Source organism: Phocoena sinus, chromosome 3 (assembly GCF_008692025.1).
Source record: "Phocoena sinus isolate mPhoSin1 chromosome 3, mPhoSin1.pri, whole genome shotgun sequence".
Lineage (NCBI taxonomy): Eukaryota > Metazoa > Chordata > Mammalia > Artiodactyla > Phocoenidae > Phocoena > Phocoena sinus.
In genome coordinates, this window is record NC_045765.1 from 96,777,754 (window position 1) to 96,797,640 (window position 19,887).

General features: G+C 34.5%; 1 protein-coding gene across 1 annotated transcript in view; it reads right to left on the minus strand.

Annotated features, from left to right (window-relative positions):
• SLF1 (SMC5-SMC6 complex localization factor 1) overlaps window positions 1-19,887 on the minus strand; it is a 58,171-nt gene that overhangs the window by 5,579 nt on the left and 32,705 nt on the right. Inside the window, exons 13-18 of the mRNA XM_032629159.1 lie at window positions 16,477-16,608; window positions 15,691-15,856; window positions 9,146-9,293; window positions 2,617-2,762; window positions 1,503-1,666; window positions 590-723 (exon numbers count right to left, since the gene is read on the minus strand). Coding sequence (XP_032485050.1) covers window positions 590-723; window positions 1,503-1,666; window positions 2,617-2,762; window positions 9,146-9,293; window positions 15,691-15,856; window positions 16,477-16,608 — 890 coding nt within the window. The remainder of the gene's footprint in view (window positions 1-589; window positions 724-1,502; window positions 1,667-2,616; window positions 2,763-9,145; window positions 9,294-15,690; window positions 15,857-16,476; window positions 16,609-19,887) is intronic.

Genomic DNA, 19,887 nt, shown 5'->3' on the forward strand with positions numbered 1-19,887 from the left:
GGTACCTAAGTAAAATAAGTGCCGGAGTGAATTATTACAACGCTATTCTTGTTACTCCATCCCTTTAGGTACTTAGGTTCCAGTATAGTTAGAGCCAAAAGCCAAGCACATTTCATAGTCTGGGCTCAATGCCTGGAAGAAAAGAGTCCATATGCTTAACACAGCTATGTAACATAGCCTACTTCTCATTCTTTGTTCACAAAACGTCTAGGACTGAAAGAGATGAAGACTGAATTATACTTTCAAATCACAAGACACTGATCCTAAGCAGCACAGGTTGAGGTGGAATAGAAAAGTAAGGCAGGCAAGTCTGGAATGAGCTCAACATGAGCTACACAGTGTTTAATATTTGAAAAGGCAGGTGGAGAAAAGAAGGGAGGAATACTCTATTACACCAGGTATTAAACACTTTTTTTTTTTTGTATAAATGCCTGTTCACAAAAATAATATGCTCTCCAGGAAGGTATTTCCTGGACCTAGTCCAATATTTAAGTTCAAGCATTCATCAGGGCCAGTGTGTAAAACTTGCAAATACTGACTATAACCACGAAAAGTTCCTAGCATAAATTAATTTAGATACTTGGAATACCTTTTAAATTAGTCTTGTGAAAATTTATCTTTGTAACCAAAGAGGGGCAATTCTCCTTGGAACACGACAATTCTCCTTCTGACTTCTTTTTCAATCTTTTTAATGATGAGGAACATTTAGCAAGATTCAGCTCTCTGAAAAGAAAGTAAGACATAATGAAAGCTTGTTTTTCACCAAGGCGTAGAAGCACAAATTATATGGTGAGTTAAAAAAAAATCTAGCCTTCTTTTAATTTAAACCCCCTTATTCATTCAAATCTTTACTGCTTTCTATTTTTATATTTATTTCAACTGTACAGAAACAAATTTTATGCATTAATTTTCATTTTATTACCCTTGCACCCCCCAACAGCCCACCGAAAAGTTTATGAATATTGAATGTCCAGTAAAGCAGACGAGACCAAGTAAACCATATTTGGCAGAGAGACTAAAGCAAACTGCTAAGATCAAAATGCAGGCCCCTACTCCCTATTCCTATGTTCATATACTAATCCTATCCTCTTCTTCCTAAAAAGATTTCAGGTTTTCTGAATTTTATATAGCATACTTTTAGAGGAGGTTTCTCATTTGGGGAAAGCTATTGTAACAACTCAGAGTATCTCACATGGCGATGCATTCTGAAATCCCATCTATATTATATACAAGTAGTACTTTAAAAATCACAAGGCAAAAATTGTGTGGAACAATAATTTGATGAAGAGTTTTATTTCTTTTGAAAAAGACTTAATAGAAAGTGTGTACCTTGAATTAAAGAAAGTGAAAATGTTGATCATGTGCATTTATAGGTATAAAACTGAGTTTTCTGCTATCAGTATAATTCAGACAACATCTCAGATAGATACAGTTCAAGAAATGCCTAAGAAGAAGAGCTGTACTCGAAAACAAAGCATAGCTGGTATATAAGCATCACTTACGGTAACTCTGGCAGCCCTTCAACTTGTTTCTGTTTAGCACCATTCAGCATAATTAAAGCCCTCTGAGATTCAAAGCAAGGCCGCTGTCCTATTTTCTTTGGTATCTGCATCTTTCCAGTCCCATGCACACCAGTTTTCCCCAAAGCTGGCAAATAGGAATATACCTGTTGCAAAATAATATTATATTGTTTTCTCAACTACAAAAACCTGGAAACAGTAAAAAGAAAATACTTGATTCATTTCACCATTAGATTTAGTTATAATTTCTTGGTTTCATCACTATGGTTGCCACCCTATCTCATATGAACATGCTAAAATATTAAGAAAGCTGCTAGTTCCATGTCATTAAGTCAATATGACATACACAAGAAAAATGCCTTCTTCAAAATAATTGTTTTTTTGAATTCAAATTTGACACTCATTTAGGAAAGTTCTTTTGATGAGTCTTATGCCCAACTTGTTATAATTAGCCTATTTTTAGTATTTATGGTTTAAGTACAACTGGTATTTTGTCATTTCCATTTTGGTAATGTCTTCCTTCAACAGAAAAGAAGTCTGGAATAAACGGAATGAGGAGCGCAAAAGTCACTGAAGACAAGGATTGTTGCAAACAGTATTTGCCCAATCTGACCAATTATTAACAAGCATATTTCTCATTTGTTGAAGAAACTGCTGGAGATATTAGATATCAATAATAGCTAAAGATAGCCAAGATAAAACTGGAAAACCTTGGATCAAATCAAGTTTATATGTGTATATACATAGGATAACTGGAATAACCTTTGGCATCATTTGCAAATTTTGCTTTTTAAATACTATGTAGAATGTTTCTGGATCAAGGTCTTTCCAAAATAATAATCTTACATACTGTGGCAAGTGATATAAAGATTCTTGTATAATTTTTCTGTTACCAATTCTTCATTACTCTCAAGTAATTAAAATTTCTATTCACTAATTATTCCATTTTGAGGAAGAAAACTACCTGCTTTTATATATGTTTGAAAGATTTATGATTAATATGCTCTGTCCAATTATTAGAATAAGAATATTTAAAAATTGAATTTATAAACTTACTTCTTAAAAATTAAAAGGACTAAAATAGAGTGGTGCTTACCATTTTCTGAAGAGAGAGTGGCTCAGAAGAAATACTAATGGAACTCTGTAAACACAACTTTTTAAAGACTGCCTCTGCAACAAACATTTGAAGCCAGGAGGAGGAAAAGGAACAAATAAAAATCTCTAATTCTTGTGAAGAAAAGTCTGTAGAAAACAAGAGAAGTAAATATAGTTATTGCTACACCTTATAAAATTTCTTTCTACAGACAATTTCCTTCATGGACCTTATTCATTCAGATGATGATTCCTATACCAGTAAGATTCACCCACATAATTTTAAACCACAAAAAATAGATAATATTCCTATTCCTTGCCCTTCAAGAGAAATTCTTATGGCACATGTTCTCACATTTGAAACAATCATTACTTTTTATTATTTTAAATAAAAGGCTTGAAATTTTATATATACGTATACATACACACATGAATGGATAGATGATATATGAATAGATAGACATGGACTTTTATCACTATACTTTCCAATTAATGTTAAAGATCTCTTCCCACAATAGGGCTGTGTCTTTGGAAAACTGGTACTTGGTTTTTAAATGGGCACACATGTATTTAATTTGCACTGATTAGTCTTGAGCTGATAGGAAGACATTTTTCCCCAACAACATCCATGAATCCTATCACTGCAGAGAAGGAGGAAAGGTAAAGAAGAGGGATAAGGTAAGACAAGAGAATGCATAAGAATTTCCTTAGAAGTCTGCACCCACTGTACTATATCAAGTGTGGGAGAGGAGTATAATTTTAAATGACAAAACAAACAAACAACAAAAACACCAAGAGTCTCAAATCTCTTCATTCTAAAATCCTCAAGTTCTCCAATAATATGGAAATACATAAATATATACATGAATTGAAAGTGATAAAGGACTGAAGTGACTATTTCCCTTGTAAATTTAATGTTATGAATTGTCTATTAATACTCTCTACTTAAGTAACAGAATGGATAATACACTGGAATGGTAAAGAATAATCAATCAATAGGATACTAAAAAAGCTAAAATTAAGCAAAACAGGATGAAAAACGTTGATATACAATAAGGCAGATTAAAATTAACTACAAATAATGGAAGAATAAAGAATTAGAAAAAGTCAATAAAATCAGCAAAATAACATAACAGGTCAAAATACATTTTAAAAATTGGACAGAATAATAAACTTAATAGCAATATAAAGCTTAAAATTTGAAGTCTCTACTCAGGAGCTGAGTTCCCTTGGCTGAGCAGACTTCGCAGACACCCAGTGAAATCCTGTCGTTCTCAGATCCCTTCCCGAAAGGCTAGGGCCTCTGGTGTCCTTGCAGTCCTTGCCTGACTTTCAATGAGGGAAGGAGAGTTGGGGTGGGATGGGGGTGGGGTGTGGAGAAGAACAACAGTTTAAGGAGGAATTTTGCCCCTGGGAACATTTGGCAATTTGTGGTTGTCACAACTGGGGAGAGAAATATACTGGCAACGTAGTAGGCAAAGGCCAGGCATGCTACCAACTGTCCTACAATTCACAGGACAGCCCCTCACAATAAAGAATTATCTGGCCCCAAACATAAACAGTGGCCAGGCTCAGAAAGAAACTGCCTGGACTAAAGAGATCTGAGGTTCTTGCTTGTGGCAGACTGCCATATGGGCAAATGGCTCCAGTCAGATGTTAAATAGATCCACCTAGCCCCACACAGACATATGGTTGCTGAATTCAAACAATCCTGTCCAAATATGGCCTCAGAGATATAATTTATAAGAACTGGAAACAAGAAAGGAGTTATCTACAACTTTTTGTTACAACTGACTGCTTACAACCTACTAGGCTGCTAGTATTATCTGAAACTATGCAAGCAATAAACTGAAGGATGAGCAGCAAAAGATCTTTTCAATATTAAATCTCTAGTTATACACATTAAAAAAAAAGCACATCTATCATCACAGACTTTACTACAACCAACTGATCTTACGTATCAACTCTAAGCAGAGGCAAAAGCAAAGCAGAAATAACTTGTACTGTACAGTTCAAAAGCAACGATCCCACAGTGGGACTTCTAAATGGAGTTATTCACCTAGAAATAACATTTGGTAGCTTTAAAGATATAGCAAATACAAACTATAATGGATCCACATATGACCAGGTAACACACACTTGAAGGGAATGATCAATAAGAGATGAACAAGAGCACTTAAGAAACTTAACCCCTGATTGACATGTACACACTGCTCTATTTAAAATGGATAACCAGCAAGGACCTAGCGTACAGCACAGGGAACTAGCTCAATATTATGTAAACCTAAATGGGAAGAGAATTTGAAAAAGAATAGATACATGTACATGTAAAACTGAATCACTTTGCTGTACACCTGAAACTAATACAACATTGTTACTCAACTGGACTCCAACATAAAATAAAAAGTTAAACAAAAAAAAAAGAAGAAAGAAACTTAACCCCTGGACTTTAAGACCTTCAATGGCAGGATCATTTTTATTGCCCTCACAGCTAGTAGGTTAGTAGCTTGCACAGAATAAACATTTAGTACTTAATAGATAAAATGAATGAATGACTGGCAGATAGCAATAACTGGAGAGCCAAGCCAAGATGATCTTTAAAAAAGTTACTTAGATCATGCCACTCCCTTTTAAAAATGGTTTCTAACCCCTAAATAGGGCTTAGAAGTTCCTACTCAAACTCCACTATTACTTTTTTGGCTTTACTGTGGCCACTCTTCTCCTTTCTGCTTGTCATCAGCCAGGCATCAAAAGATTTCAAACAGGCCCAACTCTTTCCTATCTCTGAGTTTTAGTAAATGTTGTGTCTTCTGAATGGAATACACTTCCCTGACTCTGCCAAACTCCTACTTATCCTTCAGGTTTTGCTCTCCATGACCACTCTACATAAAATAAGTTCATAAAATAAGTTCATCCAACACCTAGTTTTTCTTATTTGGAGCACTTAGCATTTTAAAATGATGTATTTACATTATTAATTACAGTCTGCCTCTCCCACTGAAAGCTCCAAAAAGGCAAGGATCATGTTTTGTTTCCCTCTTCCACTGTATATGAAGTGTTTACCTCAATGCCTGGTAGAATGCCAATAAAAATTTGTTGAACAAATGAAGGCAACAGAAACATTTTGATTGAGATGATTAGTCAAATTATAAAAATGTATATTTTTGGAAAAGGTCTGAAGCATGGAGAGGGATTAAAATAGAGAGTAAAAAAAAAAAAGCCAATAAAGGTTTGGAAAAACTCTCAGAAAAAGATAATGACGTAGCCTGAGAAAGGCAAAGGAAGCTTTATTAAAGTTCTCTAAAGATGTGAAAAATATTATAGTAAATTCTGATGACATGTTTTCTTCCCAGTTAAAACAGGAGAAGAAATAAACTGAAGTTAAGGATTGACAAACTATGTCTTGCTGCCTATTTTTATGAATAAAGTTTTACTGGAACACAGCCATGTTGATTTATGTACTGTGTATCACTGCTTTCTTAGTGCAGAGTTGAGTGGTTGGGACAGAGATGGTAGAGCTGAAAAGCCAAAAATATTTACTATCTTATATTTTATCAAAAACAGTTTGTCAACCCTAGTTTAAGCCAATACATCAGGAATTTCAATTAGGCACAAAAAAGAAATTTCAGATCTTGATGCTAAAATATAGAAAGGGATATAAGGAAACTCTTTCTGTTCAAAGTGCTTCGGAACAAGAGAGAATGGCATCTATGTGGGACTGCTGGACATGAGCTCTGATGGAAAGAAGAAAGAATTTTACTTATCTACTGAAATATCTTCTGCCATAATTTTCTACAAAACAATTAACAACTAACAACAATTTTACTAAACTAAAATTAATTCAATAGATGTGAATCTGAGTAGTACCATAGTATGTATTTTATACTTTTGGACTAGAAAAAAAACAAAACATCGTTTGTCATAAATGAGAAAGATGGACCAGTATCTTCAGCTGGAAGCTATATAACAGCCAAATTATAAAATCTTTACTAATGACTTAGGAAAAGCAAATAATAGTTTAACTGAGCTGAAGAATAATGCAAAGACATGGTCAAACAAACAAACAAACAAACTACGGAGTATCTACAGAGAAAAAGAAATGGTTCTCTAACAAAAGAGCAAAATGTTGACCAAAAGGACATTATCAGAACACTTGGTTCACTTGTAGGGATGAGTGTATTATTCTACAAGCTCTGTATTATACAGTTTAACTTTGCATATTAGCTGTAGAAAAGCTACTGCTCTCTTAAGGATAAACTATTCACTTGATTTCTATCTCTTGACAAAGGCTAAAAATCAAGATGTACTAACAAAAATTTAGGAAGATTAATTTGAACCATTTTTAGAGATGTATGTTAAATTTTTAAAACTGCCTACCTATGGCTTAATTGGAAGTCTAAGAAACCAATTGTGTGGTGCCTTGAGAAGAGAAAGGAAAGGCTTAAACACACAGTTCAAATGGGGATATAGTTTAAATCTCTTGTAGTTTTAAATATTAGTGATCAAACATATTGAGAGCAAAGTAATCAGTCTGTCGACAGGATTACAATGGTAACATTAAAGTCAGTCAGCTTAAGTCAGTACAGGCTCAAATCTGTTGAGTTTAAACTTGTCTTCTGAAAACTGGGAGTAACAGTGGATAACAATGCCTTGCTTTAAAGTGAAGGGACATTCGATTATGAGCAAAGAAAGCATTAAAGCTGATGCATAACATGTAGTAGAACCTTGTTAACACAAGGCTCATTATTTCATGCATTTGGCTAAGTTAAGTTATATTTCCCTAGAGGTAACCAATACACACTGGAAACAACACATATAAATACACTGATAGTCTGTAAAGGCACTGCTAATTCTATCCTGGGGTCCCCAAACTCAAAGAAGTTTCATTATGAAATGAAAACAGGGAATCCTTTTAGCTGAATGTTTAGTTCCCATGCTAGCAAATAATGCCAGAATTCTGCTGTTTCTAAAATGGAAAAAAAGAAAGAAAAAAAAAAAGATCTAGTAGGAATGGTGGGAAAGAAATGATAAGAAAGGGTTCTGAAGGAAGATTGAATTTGAGCTAAGAAATGTTAAAAAGTCATGCAACAAAGGACAGCTACTTCACAAAAGGAACAGTAATCACCCCTCAGCTCAATGAAAAAGAAAGAGGAAAAAAAGAAGATAAAATGCTTTAGATAAAAATCTTCTAACTTCAGTAGTATAAAAAGAGACCTCTCTTTGCAGAGGGCATCATCGAATAAATCCTGAACCCAGTTAGAGCCTGGATTTCTATTCTAGAATCTCTCTTCAAAGTATTAAAGTGATTGACAGCATATTCAAGAACTTTTTCTTTTATATAAAACCAAGATGCAATGAAACACGTGTGTAACAAAACAGAATACTTACTTAGCAGTCTAAAATATTTTTAAGTATATAAAAATCATCTTTTATATTTGTGAGGCACAAAAGTTCACTTACTTTAAAATATGTTCATTTTAGAAATTTAGAAAGGAAGGAAAGAAAAGAAGGGAGGGAAGAAGGAAATGGTTCATAGGGCCCTAAAATGGCTTTGAAGTGTAAGAATGAATATACACGTTAATACCACTGTAATAACTTTGTATGTGGACAGATGGTTACTAGACGTATGATGGTGTTCATTTCCTAATGTATGCAAATGTCAAATCATGTAGTACACCTGACACATAATATTGTACATCAACTATATTAAAAAAAAAAGAATGCACACATAAAACCTTATAGAAGCCTGGAGACCCAAAAGAGTTAGGTAGAACCTTTCATAAGGTAAGCATGTGAAGATGAGTTCTGTCATCATATTGCTTAAGTAATATTCCTATTACTTTAGAGGAAACTTTAAAATTAGACAATGCGGGGAGGAGGAAGAGTGAGAAAATTATACATATGTATTACTTTTATTTGCTTCATCCATGCTAGTTTGTTAGATCGCCAGACTCAATGGAAAAGAAATATGGCAGCTTTTTGTTATAATAAGAAAAATTACACAGCAACAGGTACATGGGGAAAATGTTTTAGCCAGTGATATAGCCCAAGTTAATCCAAGTGGCTTTATAACATAGTAAGTATTCTGATCCAAAGATTTTCACTTTTTAATACTGTTAAGTATTTATGCAGGAAGAGACCTGGAAACTGTTCATAGGGCGCAGACAACATTACAGACAGATAATGCTTTCTAGGTGAACAATTAGAAGTATTAAAGGTACTGAAAATAGTTTCTACCATGTGAGATTCTAAAACACCAAACATTAAAAAGCAAATCTATCTCTTCAATGAAAAGAGAATAAACTGATTTTAAATTTGTCTAAATATTTACTTTCACAGAACAGCTTAATTTTAATATTTTGTTGTAGGATTAAGGAAAACATTAATAACATTATATATAAATATATAATAATTTATTTCCATGTACTATTTTCCATGCTCTATAAAATTTTTATGAAAGCATCAAAATACTATTTTTGAATAATAAATGATATGTGCGGGGAAGAAGGCTCATGTAACATAGACACACTTACCATCACATGAAAGGGAAACGTAACTTCCTAAGTCATCAGACATGTGTCGCATCACGTTTCTACCCATCTTAAGACCAAGGACAATCCAATAATCTATTGCTGCTCCAAGAATTCCAGTCAATAAGTAAGCTAGTTCATGTTTGAAGACCTAACATTGAGATCGGAAAAATATTACTAAAACATACTGAAATGTATTATTTCTATTATTTTGAATACTTGCTGAGGCAAAACATAGCTATTTAAAAAAACAGGGTATGCTAATGCCAAAAGGTATTCTTAAGAAACCTAGCAAACTAATTCCCTCTTTCCATTCTCTCCATCTCCTTCCTTCCCTCCTTCCTCCCCTGATCTATATCTACATCTAAATCTGTATCTGTATGACAAAACAGTTAATAAAACAAATTTTCCAGGACTTATATATGGATAGTTTGTAACAATCTTTTAAGATAACTTTATCCAATGGTGTCAAGTGCTTTAGTCAGGCAATAATTCCATTAAAACAATGAGGAAGTACTTGGCTTCTGTGTATTTCTGTTAACAAGAATATATGACTATAAAAAAAAGAGATTTAGCCACTCCTACTGTTTATGTACAAAATTAACCTTTACATTTCCCTAAATGGCATTCGCCAGAAAAAGACATGAAAAACACAATGCATACAAGCTTTAACAAGCAAGACCGTACTTTGTTGTAAAAAACAAAAAAAATCGGCTCATCAAATTTTAATTATTAAATTATATACCATTACCTAACTTAGAGGTATAGATATCAGTTTTAAAAGTATACATATTCTTTTATATCATCATTTATATATTAACGATATTAAACTACTGTAAGAAATACAGCAAGGCACACAAACCTTACTTACAATAAGCATGCTTCACACTGTGTTTAAAAATATCTTTCTAATCCATAAACTATGAAGATGAAGAGGTGTGAAAATAATATTTTTAAACACCTTTCATTTAAACATAAACACTTTTCCACAATGACATTAAAACTAGTTGAAATTCCTGTATTTTTGGTATTTGTTGTCTAGGCGTGTTGGATGCGTGAAAAAAATCACTAACTTAACAGTTGGGGAGAAGCCATGTGAAAGGGTTTTAATAAATGTTATATCTAAATACATAACTGCTATGTTCTGCCCCATACTATACCTGATATGAGATTACTGACAGAGAAATCTCTAGCACTTTGAACCCTCAGTGACTATAGGATTTATTTCTTCTGCCCTCAGCAGACAAGGTTCTTACAGGTACGTACAGCATTTCATTAAGGCATCATTCCTAGCGCAAGAAGCTATTAAATGATTTCAGAACTGAAGTGCTGTTTTTGGGTTGTTGCACAAACAAGGACAAATGGTCAAGCAGCACATACATCAGGCCTGCTGAAACAGTGTTTATTGAGGGAAAACCCACAGAGACAGGATCTTCAGCAGGTGCCTAGGTCCCCTTTTGCCCTACCACACTGTTGGGTAGCAGATGGTATTCTGGCAAGGCTGGATATCAGAATGTGGGAGAGAGACTCTGAAGAATGGGACGAAGGGGATTTTAAGCTGCATGATTAGGGAAGCACTGCCCTTCTGATACGATCAGGCGCCAAGATAAGGAACTTTGAACACAGCCTGATCCTGTCAGGTCAGGATTCGTGAGTGGGCATCAGCAGGACCCCTTCTCCGGTCTTGATCAGAGGGCTGAGTTTAAGCCTTGCAGTTGTAGTTGTGTGCCATGGGAAGTGAGCAGCAGGACTGGCCATATCAGCAGGCTGGGGAAATACCCACACCTCCCTTGGGCCCTGACAGGTGTCAAGCCTTGCAGCTGACCAGAAATTTTAAGTATGGGTCTTAGCCAGTCTTCAACGAACTTTGCAGGAAGCCAACTCCATTCTTTGCAAAGCCAAAATGTAGATGATCACTCTGAGCGATTTTACCTCTCATGGTTCAACTTATCAAGAGAACATAAAACAGGACAATGAAAATCTCTGTTTAAACTAGCAAATGATCATGTCAATATCCATGCCACAGAATGTTCCTTCCAACATAATGTATATCTGAATATCAGCAATGACACTTCTCAGGAAGAAAGCAAGAGACTACTACATTTTGATTTCTCAAAGTATTCCCCCCCATCTCAATCAGGGTTACTTCAGCTCCCTGGTCCTAAGACTCTGGATAGGGAAGATGAGGTTAGCACATAGAGCTAAGCCTCATATAAACAACAATCTAGCACTCTATCAAGTAAAAATAACATAAAACCAACCAGGTAAGACTCTCTCTTTCCTGATGCAAATGTATGTACATGTGTACCTGACACCACAAATGAGTATCAATATTGCTTACTATTCAATTCACCTTGACATTATTGTTATTAAGCAGTTAGAGATAGGTACGTCTTACAGTACCTGCAAGGAAAGACTGTAGTTCCTTTACCATGGTAAGAAAAAATTTGCCAAAGTTATTCTACCTGTGTGTCATTGGCTAAACATACCTACCACATACCACATATACATCATAGAAAATTTTTATATAAAAAGATACTTTCAAATCAGGTTCTTGGATCCTTTTACACTACTTTCTTAACTGTGACACTCACTATAACCATAGGAACAAGACACTGTGCTATGGACTGTACTCACTGTAATGTAACAATGCTACTATTTCTAGCACCATGGATATATACGCTTTGGAAGTGGATTAGTGGGAAAATGGCAAAAAAAACATCAAAAGAGAAAAGCTTTCTTGGAATACCAAAATGTTTGCTAAAGCTGAAAGAACAGAACATAAATACCCTAAGTATTAACAAAGAAATGAAAGACAGATATGATTTGCACATATGACATATATTTACCTTAGATCTCCCTTCTAATAGGGAAAGGCTATTAGGAGACATTCTGTCAATACAGTACTCTATTATCTACCAGGACTAGTAATCTTTAGTTTACAAACTTGGCAATCTTCCAAAAATTGACCAGTATATAATGCAGAACAAACTTGATTCTTGGCCTCTGACTCTCAGGTTAGGGCTTTCCACAATATCCCACAGCAATAGATGACAAACTGCTCCTCTAGTACCTCTGGCAGAAAGATGCAAACATAATGTACATACTGTGCCTCTTCCTATTTTAAACAGTGATATGTGAAGTAAGAGAAAGTATGCTGCAGTGGAGACTTGGCCACTAGTCAAGGTTTTGCCCTAAGAAGCTGTGATACCTTGAATAAGTTACTTATATTCTTTAGCCTCAATTTCCTTATCTTTCAACAGAAACTAGCTTCCATTTCTACCAATAATTGTAGGGTTATGGTTAAATAGTATTTAAGGACATCCACAAAGAAAAGCAGAACTAACCACCAAGCTTAGGAAAATGTGTACCTCCTCCATAACCTTGACACATCCCACCTCTGCTCTTTGCCAAGGAAAGCCCAAAGCTTTCTCAGATTATGACAATGAAATTCATTGCCACTGTGTCACTCTGCAATACATTCTGATTGACATTATGACAAAACAATATTAGCATAAACTGAGGACTTCTGTTTAGCTAATGACTTAAATTGAATGCTTCAACTAAGCAAATCAAGATACAAATGCTTTACAGTGCAGAAAATGATGTCTGGGAACATGCATGGAATTCTTGAAATTGGAAACTGCCAAAAAGATTTAATTAAGTACAATAATGAATTCTAACACATAAAGTACCACAATAAAAAAACAGTTTATATGAATTTAAGCAATTCAAATGTTAAATAAAATATTAATTTGCAAAGTTTAAAACCAGTTCTCGTATTACAACTGATGGTACAATTTATGGTACATTGCTTCACAAATGTTACATTTATTTATAAATCTGAACAAAAATCTTCAAGTTAAATATGTATGAATTTGTTACTATTTACATTAGTATTTCCTAAGTAGATTCTTATCTGTGGTAGTCCTTTGGTGATTTAGTAAAACTGTGAAAACATCCGTTTTATTATTGTTTTCAATTATAAAAGAGCAATTTTATTTATATAATCAAATGGATAAAAAAGAAATGCTCCTTAAAGATGAAATATTTTCTATCCTTAATGATTCTATTGTCTAAACAGTAGAAAAAAGGCAGATGATAATCAGGATTTTATCAGTTTTAGCTTAGACATCTAGTTATACCCAGAAACAATCCTCCCTTTTTAATGCCAATTAAAAAAAAAAAAAAAAAAGCCCTGAAAAGAATGTTTTCTTTAAAGAATGCCTCATACACTCCCTAAATAGAATTTTTAAAACTCAGTAAGGGGTTCTAATAATGGAGGCCTAGGTAATTCAGATAAACCATCTTATAGAAGAAAACTTAAAATGTTGAATAAAATATGTAAAACATCTTCAGTAAAGTTAAAAGGAATTGCTCAGCCAAGATCTAGGAGAAGGTAAAAAACAAGTGAGGCATTCAAAGCTAGCTGACTTTGCCCTAAGGACATTTGCTGACCCCAGAGAAAGAGCTGATACACAGTTTGGAGCCTAGGGGAAAAAGGAGTATAAAAGTCATAGCTCAAGGCCTAATGCCCAATACTCTGACACCCTGCAGGGCTTCAGTCTCAAAGCAAGCATGAATCAGAAGCAAAACAACATGTATCTGTGGCCCTGTACTTTACTTTGACTATCCAGGAACCCTTGAACCACACAACAAAAATTTTCGCTAGAGGAAGATATTCTGTGTCTTTGCCAAAAACTATTTCTACAAATAATTTTTCAAATGCAATTTATGGCACACAGTCAAACATAACTAGCTTGCAAGAGAATATAAAAGACATGAAAGAAGGAAACAGCAGAAACAACAAATACAAACTGACTCACAAAAACGTCAAATATGGAATAATCAGATGTAGACTGTAAAATAACTATTATCGCCATGTTCAAAGACAAAAGAAAACCTTGAAAACTTCGTAGGGAACCAGAAACCATAAAAATATATCATAGTAATTTGGAAGGAGAAAGTCTAAAACTGGGAAAAATACAAAAAATAAAAAATGCAATAGCCATGTTTATCATATTAGATACAGCTGAAAAGAGACTAGTGAACTAGAAATTGGACGAAAACACTATCCAGAATGCTCCAAGTACAGAAAAAAATGGAAAATATAGATGAGAGGGTAAAACACACAGAGGATACAAAGAGGTGTGACATAAGTTCATTTGGAACTAAAAAGTAGAGGAGCGAAAAAGGATCAGAGGAAATAAATTAGAAGAGAAACTGTAAGAATTTTCCTTAAGCTAGAAGGGACTTCATGGCTATTTAACACCAGAGGTCTCCATTCCATCTACTATGTTTTCTATCCCCAAAGAAAATATTACCTAGCTAGCAATTATGATGATATATCAGTCATGAATAACAAGAAGGCATCACTGTATATAAAGCAGACACTGTTTAAAAAAAAAAGAATAAATTCCCAAGGTAGAGTCAGAGGAGTTAAAACATTTAAGCTTGACCTAATAGGTGACAGAGAAAAATGTAGAGTAACAGAGAAAACACATTTTGGCCTCTAATCTTATATGAGGTCAAAAAAAGTTGAGTTAATTTCAGAAAGTGGAAATCATATAGGGCTCATTTTTTAACTATAATTTACTATTAGATATTAATAACAAAAGAATAGACAAACAAAATCTGACAACTAAAAGCCATCCATTTAAAAGTTTTAAAACACTCTTTTAAAATATTTCTTGGATCAAAGGGGAATTTGTAATTGACAATAAAAAACACTTTGAAAAAAACAATAAGAGCACCCGAGATTAAAGTATCAAAACTTGCAGAATGAATCTCAAGTTCCACTCAAAAGGCAATTTATATTAAGTGTACATATTAGAAATAAACACTAAATAGAAAAAAGATTCAAATATTCAAGATAGAAGAGAAAAAGGAATTTAAAAAAATGAGCAGAAATTAATGATATAAAAATGTTAATAATAAAGTCCCCAAAAGCTCATTTTGAAAGGAAAGGTGACTAACACTTATTATGCACCTAAAATGTGGGGCAATATGTTGCTATGCACTTTACATATTTTCTGCATTTAATTTTCCCAGTTACCCTTCATATAGATAATATACTAAAATCACTGCATGCTGATTTTCTAACAACAAGCAAAACCTACTTATGAAGAAATGGTTCAGGAAATAACTCTTAACATCCAGAAAGGTGTTTTAAAAAACAAGTAGAACTTTTTTAGTACCAAAAAGTTGTATGGATTCACTCAATTTTTATAAACACAAGTTCCTTAAAAATTGAAATGTACAAAAATAAAAAAATCTAGAGTGATAAGTAACTATAGATTTCTTAACAGTAATGGTCAAATAACTGTCCAAATGTGGATGTAGCACTACAGCCAAGTGTGAGATGACAAAACCAGCCTCCAAGAATCTTTACCTTAAAATTAGATAAACGAAGTAGAAAACGATGTATTTGGGTGCATGTTAATTTGTCTCAAGTAATTCAAAGAATAAAGGGAAGAAAAAAGACACATACTTCAAAGAAGTACTTTTTTCCATAGGCCAATATTCATTTGTAAATTAATCCTACTTACATCACTAGACTTGCATTTTTCCTTGTGAGAATATATAGTCCACTCCAAAAGCATATTTATTGGTTTGGTTAAAAGCCCAGATGTCTCGCTTCCTGACCAAAAGATTTCAAGAAGAACTGCCTTTCCTGTTATTTTCAGACTCTGAGAATCTGACCAGTCATACAACCTAATAAAAATATGAATGAGAAGTATATCTTTATGCCAATTTGACCACTACAGTTATTAGGCATAATATCTGCTAATTTGATCATTATGGTTATTAGGCATAATATTGTCATAAAACAAAAAAATTCTAGCAATTTCTGAATACAGAAGTCTATTAATATATAAGAATTATAATATCTAGTTATAATAAACAAAATTTTTTAAATGGCTTCATTTCAACATAATCATCAACAAGTACACACTAATGCAACTGCAGGTTTCAGAACACAGGCAGAACTTACAGATATTATAGATTCAGTATTAAACCTGGTATAGCTTTTTACTTAAGCATTCAATTACTAAAGAATTCAAAAATATACAAATTCTGAAAAATAAAAAGTCTTACCTATCCAAATGTGTAAGTTAGTGAAAAGTAAAAATGTGAAGTAAGGAAACATGAAAAAAGCATACAAACCTTTACAGCTACTGAAGGACTGAATCTAGACATATGTTTTTAAAATAAACCTATATACTTGAAACTAGAAAACAAGGTGTTTTTTTAGAAATATGTAGATAAATAATTAGAAAAATGGTACATAAGACAATATATAGAAAAAATGTTTTTTGGTGATTAAAACTTACTTTTGACTCAGATGTCGGACTTCACTTTTAACTAAATTAAAGAAAAATTTGAGCAGTGTCAGGTGGAGCAACTTAGAGCCAATAATATTTTCTGAAATTTGATGACAAAAACTTTCACTGAAAAGGCAAGACCTGGAAAACATGAACCCAACAATCATATAACATGCAACAACTCATTGAGTAATTTGTGAGCAAAGTATTTCTTTCTTCAGAAAATCATTGGAATTTTAATAAAGCTTGCTCTAACAAAATATAAAGCAAATTCAACAAAATTTTATTAATAATATATTTTCTTCCTTTAAAAATTAAACCCTGTCAAATACCCCATGACAGTTAATTTTCTAATAATAGAGATCTAATTTCTCTATTTTTCAGTGATTGTTAATGGTTAACAACCATCTGGTACTCTCCCCTTGTATTCTTTATTTCACTGAAAAAGAAAAAAAACTATGAATTTCATTAAACCATTTTGATTCAGATGACCAGTTACACTTTCAATTTATAATACTCTCTATAATCCTCCTCTTACTCAAAATTATTTCATTTTTCATTATTTAGTAAAATGAAGGTCATATAGAGCTATTTTTTTTGAAGTTTTAAAAATTCAGGATTTATTTTCTTTCCATCTTCTGCAGCAGTCCTATCCAACAGAACTTTCCATGATGATGGATATGCTCTATTGAACACCTGAAATGTGGCTTGTGCAAAACTGAGGTGTTGAATTTTTAATTATTTAATCTTAATTAAATTTAAATATAGTCACATGTGGCTAGTGGCTATGGGGTTGGATGGCACAGTTCTACAGTATTTGTTTGTTTGTTTGTTTTTTTGCGGTATGCAGGCCTCTCACTGCCGTGGTCTCTCCCGTTGCAGAACACAGGCTCTGGACGCGGAGGCTCAGTGGCCACGGCTCACGGGCCTAACCGCTACGCGGCAGGTGGGATCTTCCCGGACCGGGGCACGAACCCATGTCCCCTGCATCGGCAGGCGGACTCTCAACCACTGCGCCACCAGGGAAGCCCTACAGTATTTTTTAAAAGAGAACATAAAATTACTCAGAACTCCAGGACTAAGAGAGATAGTGCAGGCAACAACATTTATTACAATTTTCTTCCAACTTCATTACCAATTATACCAACAATGTACTTATAACTCTGTACCTCTGTCTCCATCTTCCCCATCTATTTTGAATACCACACTCGCAGATTAGGAGGGCCCTTACAGCTATTAAATGTAACAATCCATTTAATACTCAAATCTGTTCTAAAAGATCCTCCTTGACCATATAGTTATTCAGTCTAACTGAAAACTGCCAGAGATGGATACCATAGCATCTTTCCTCTTTTTCTAAAAACACACATTATGAAATATTTCAAAAATACACTCAGGGACTTCCCTGGTGGTGCAGTGGTTAAGAATCTGCCTGCCCACGCAGGTCCGGGAAGATTCCACATGCTGCAGAGCAACTAAGCCCGTGTGCCACAACTACTGAGCCAGCGCTCTAGAGCCCACGAGCCAGAACTGCTGAGCTCATGTGCCACAACTCCTGAAGCCCGCATGCCTAGAGCCTGTGCTCTGCAACAAGAGAAGCCCCTGCTCGCTGCAACAAGAGAAAAAGCATGTGTGCAGCAACGAAGACCCACTGCAGCCAAAAATAAATAAATAAATTTATAAAAACAAAAATACGGGGCTTCCCTGGTGGCGCAGTGGTTGAGGGTCCGCCTGCCGATGCAGGGGACACAGGTTCGTGCCCTGGTCTGGGAGGATCCCACATGCCGTGGAGCGGCTGGGCCCGTGAGCCATGGCTGCTGGGCCTGCGCGTCTGGAGCCTGTGCTCTGCAACGGGAGAGGCCACAACAGTGAGGGGCCCGTGTACCGCAAGAACAAACAAAAACAAACCAACAAACAAAAAACAAAAATACACTCAGAAGTAGACGAGTATCACCCAGCTCATCTGTATTCCTACCACTTTCCTGGGAACCTTCCCTGAGACTCCCAACAGACCCAATTATTTTGTAATTAAACCTGGGTATCTGTTTATTAAAAAGTCTACTTTTAAGCTGCCTGAATTCCATTTCCTGTAGCATCAATTAATTCATCCAAGCATTTATAAGGCACTTATTATGTTCCAGACATTATAAGCACTGAGGAGGGAGATGTTTAACACTGAGCATCTACTACTCTTCTGAAAGTCAGAGGCTGCATACACTGCTGGTGGGAATGTAAACTGGTGTAGCCACTATGGAAAACAGTATGGAGATCCCTCAAAAAATTAAGAGCAGGACTACCATAAGATCCAGCTATCCCACTTCTGGGCATTTATCCAAGAATATGAAAACACTAATTTGAAAAGATATATGTACTCTTCTGTTTATTGCAGCATTATTTACACTAGCCAAAATATGGAAACAATCTTAAGTGCCCATCAACAGATGAATAAATCACAATGTGATACATACACACACACACACACACACACAAAAGAATACTATTCAGACATAAGAAAGAAGAAAATCTTGCCATTTGTGACAACATGGCTAGATCTTGAGAGTATTATGTTAAGTGAAACAAGTCAGACTGAGAAAGACATATACCCTACGATTTCACTCATGTGGTATATAAAAAACAAACAAATGACCAAAATAATTGAGCAAACCAGACCAAACCAAAACAAACACAGATATGAACAGAGTAGTGGTTACCAGAGGGGAAGGGGCAGGGGGGTGGGTGGAGAGAAGGGGATCAACTGTATGGTGACAAATGGAAACTCAATTTTTGCTGATGAGCACACTGTAGGTATACAGAAATAGACATATAATGTACACATGCAACAAATATATTACAAACCAATGTTACCACAATAAATTAAAAAAAAAGTCAGAGGCTGATTTAAGTGAAAAACTTAACTCAAAGGAAAGGGCAAGAGATAGGAAGTGACATTTGACTTGCATTTTAAAGGACAATTAGGAGAGGCCAGGTATTTATAGGGTGGCAAGAATGGAGGTTTATATAGACAGATAAAACATAAGAGCAAAGGGATAAGAAATGAAAATAGTTGTCATTGGGCATGCCTGGGAAAATGATGAATAGGGCTAAATCATGAAGGGTCTTACATGTTTTGCTAAGGAATTTAAAATGTTTTCTACAGGTGATATGTGTGTTGAAGGACTTTTATCTGGGAAATGAAAAGACCACTTTGGAAAGAGCATACTGGTGTACTTTGGAAGATAAAGGGAAAAAGTAGAATCAAGATCAATAAAGTAGATATTGCAACAGTTTACATAAGAAGCAATGAAGGCTTTTTAAATAAAGGTGATGACAGCGAAGGAAGAAACAGATTTGTAAATTAGGAAGAATGGCAAATATGTAAACCATATATGCTCACATCCTACACCTATGTTGGAACAGTAC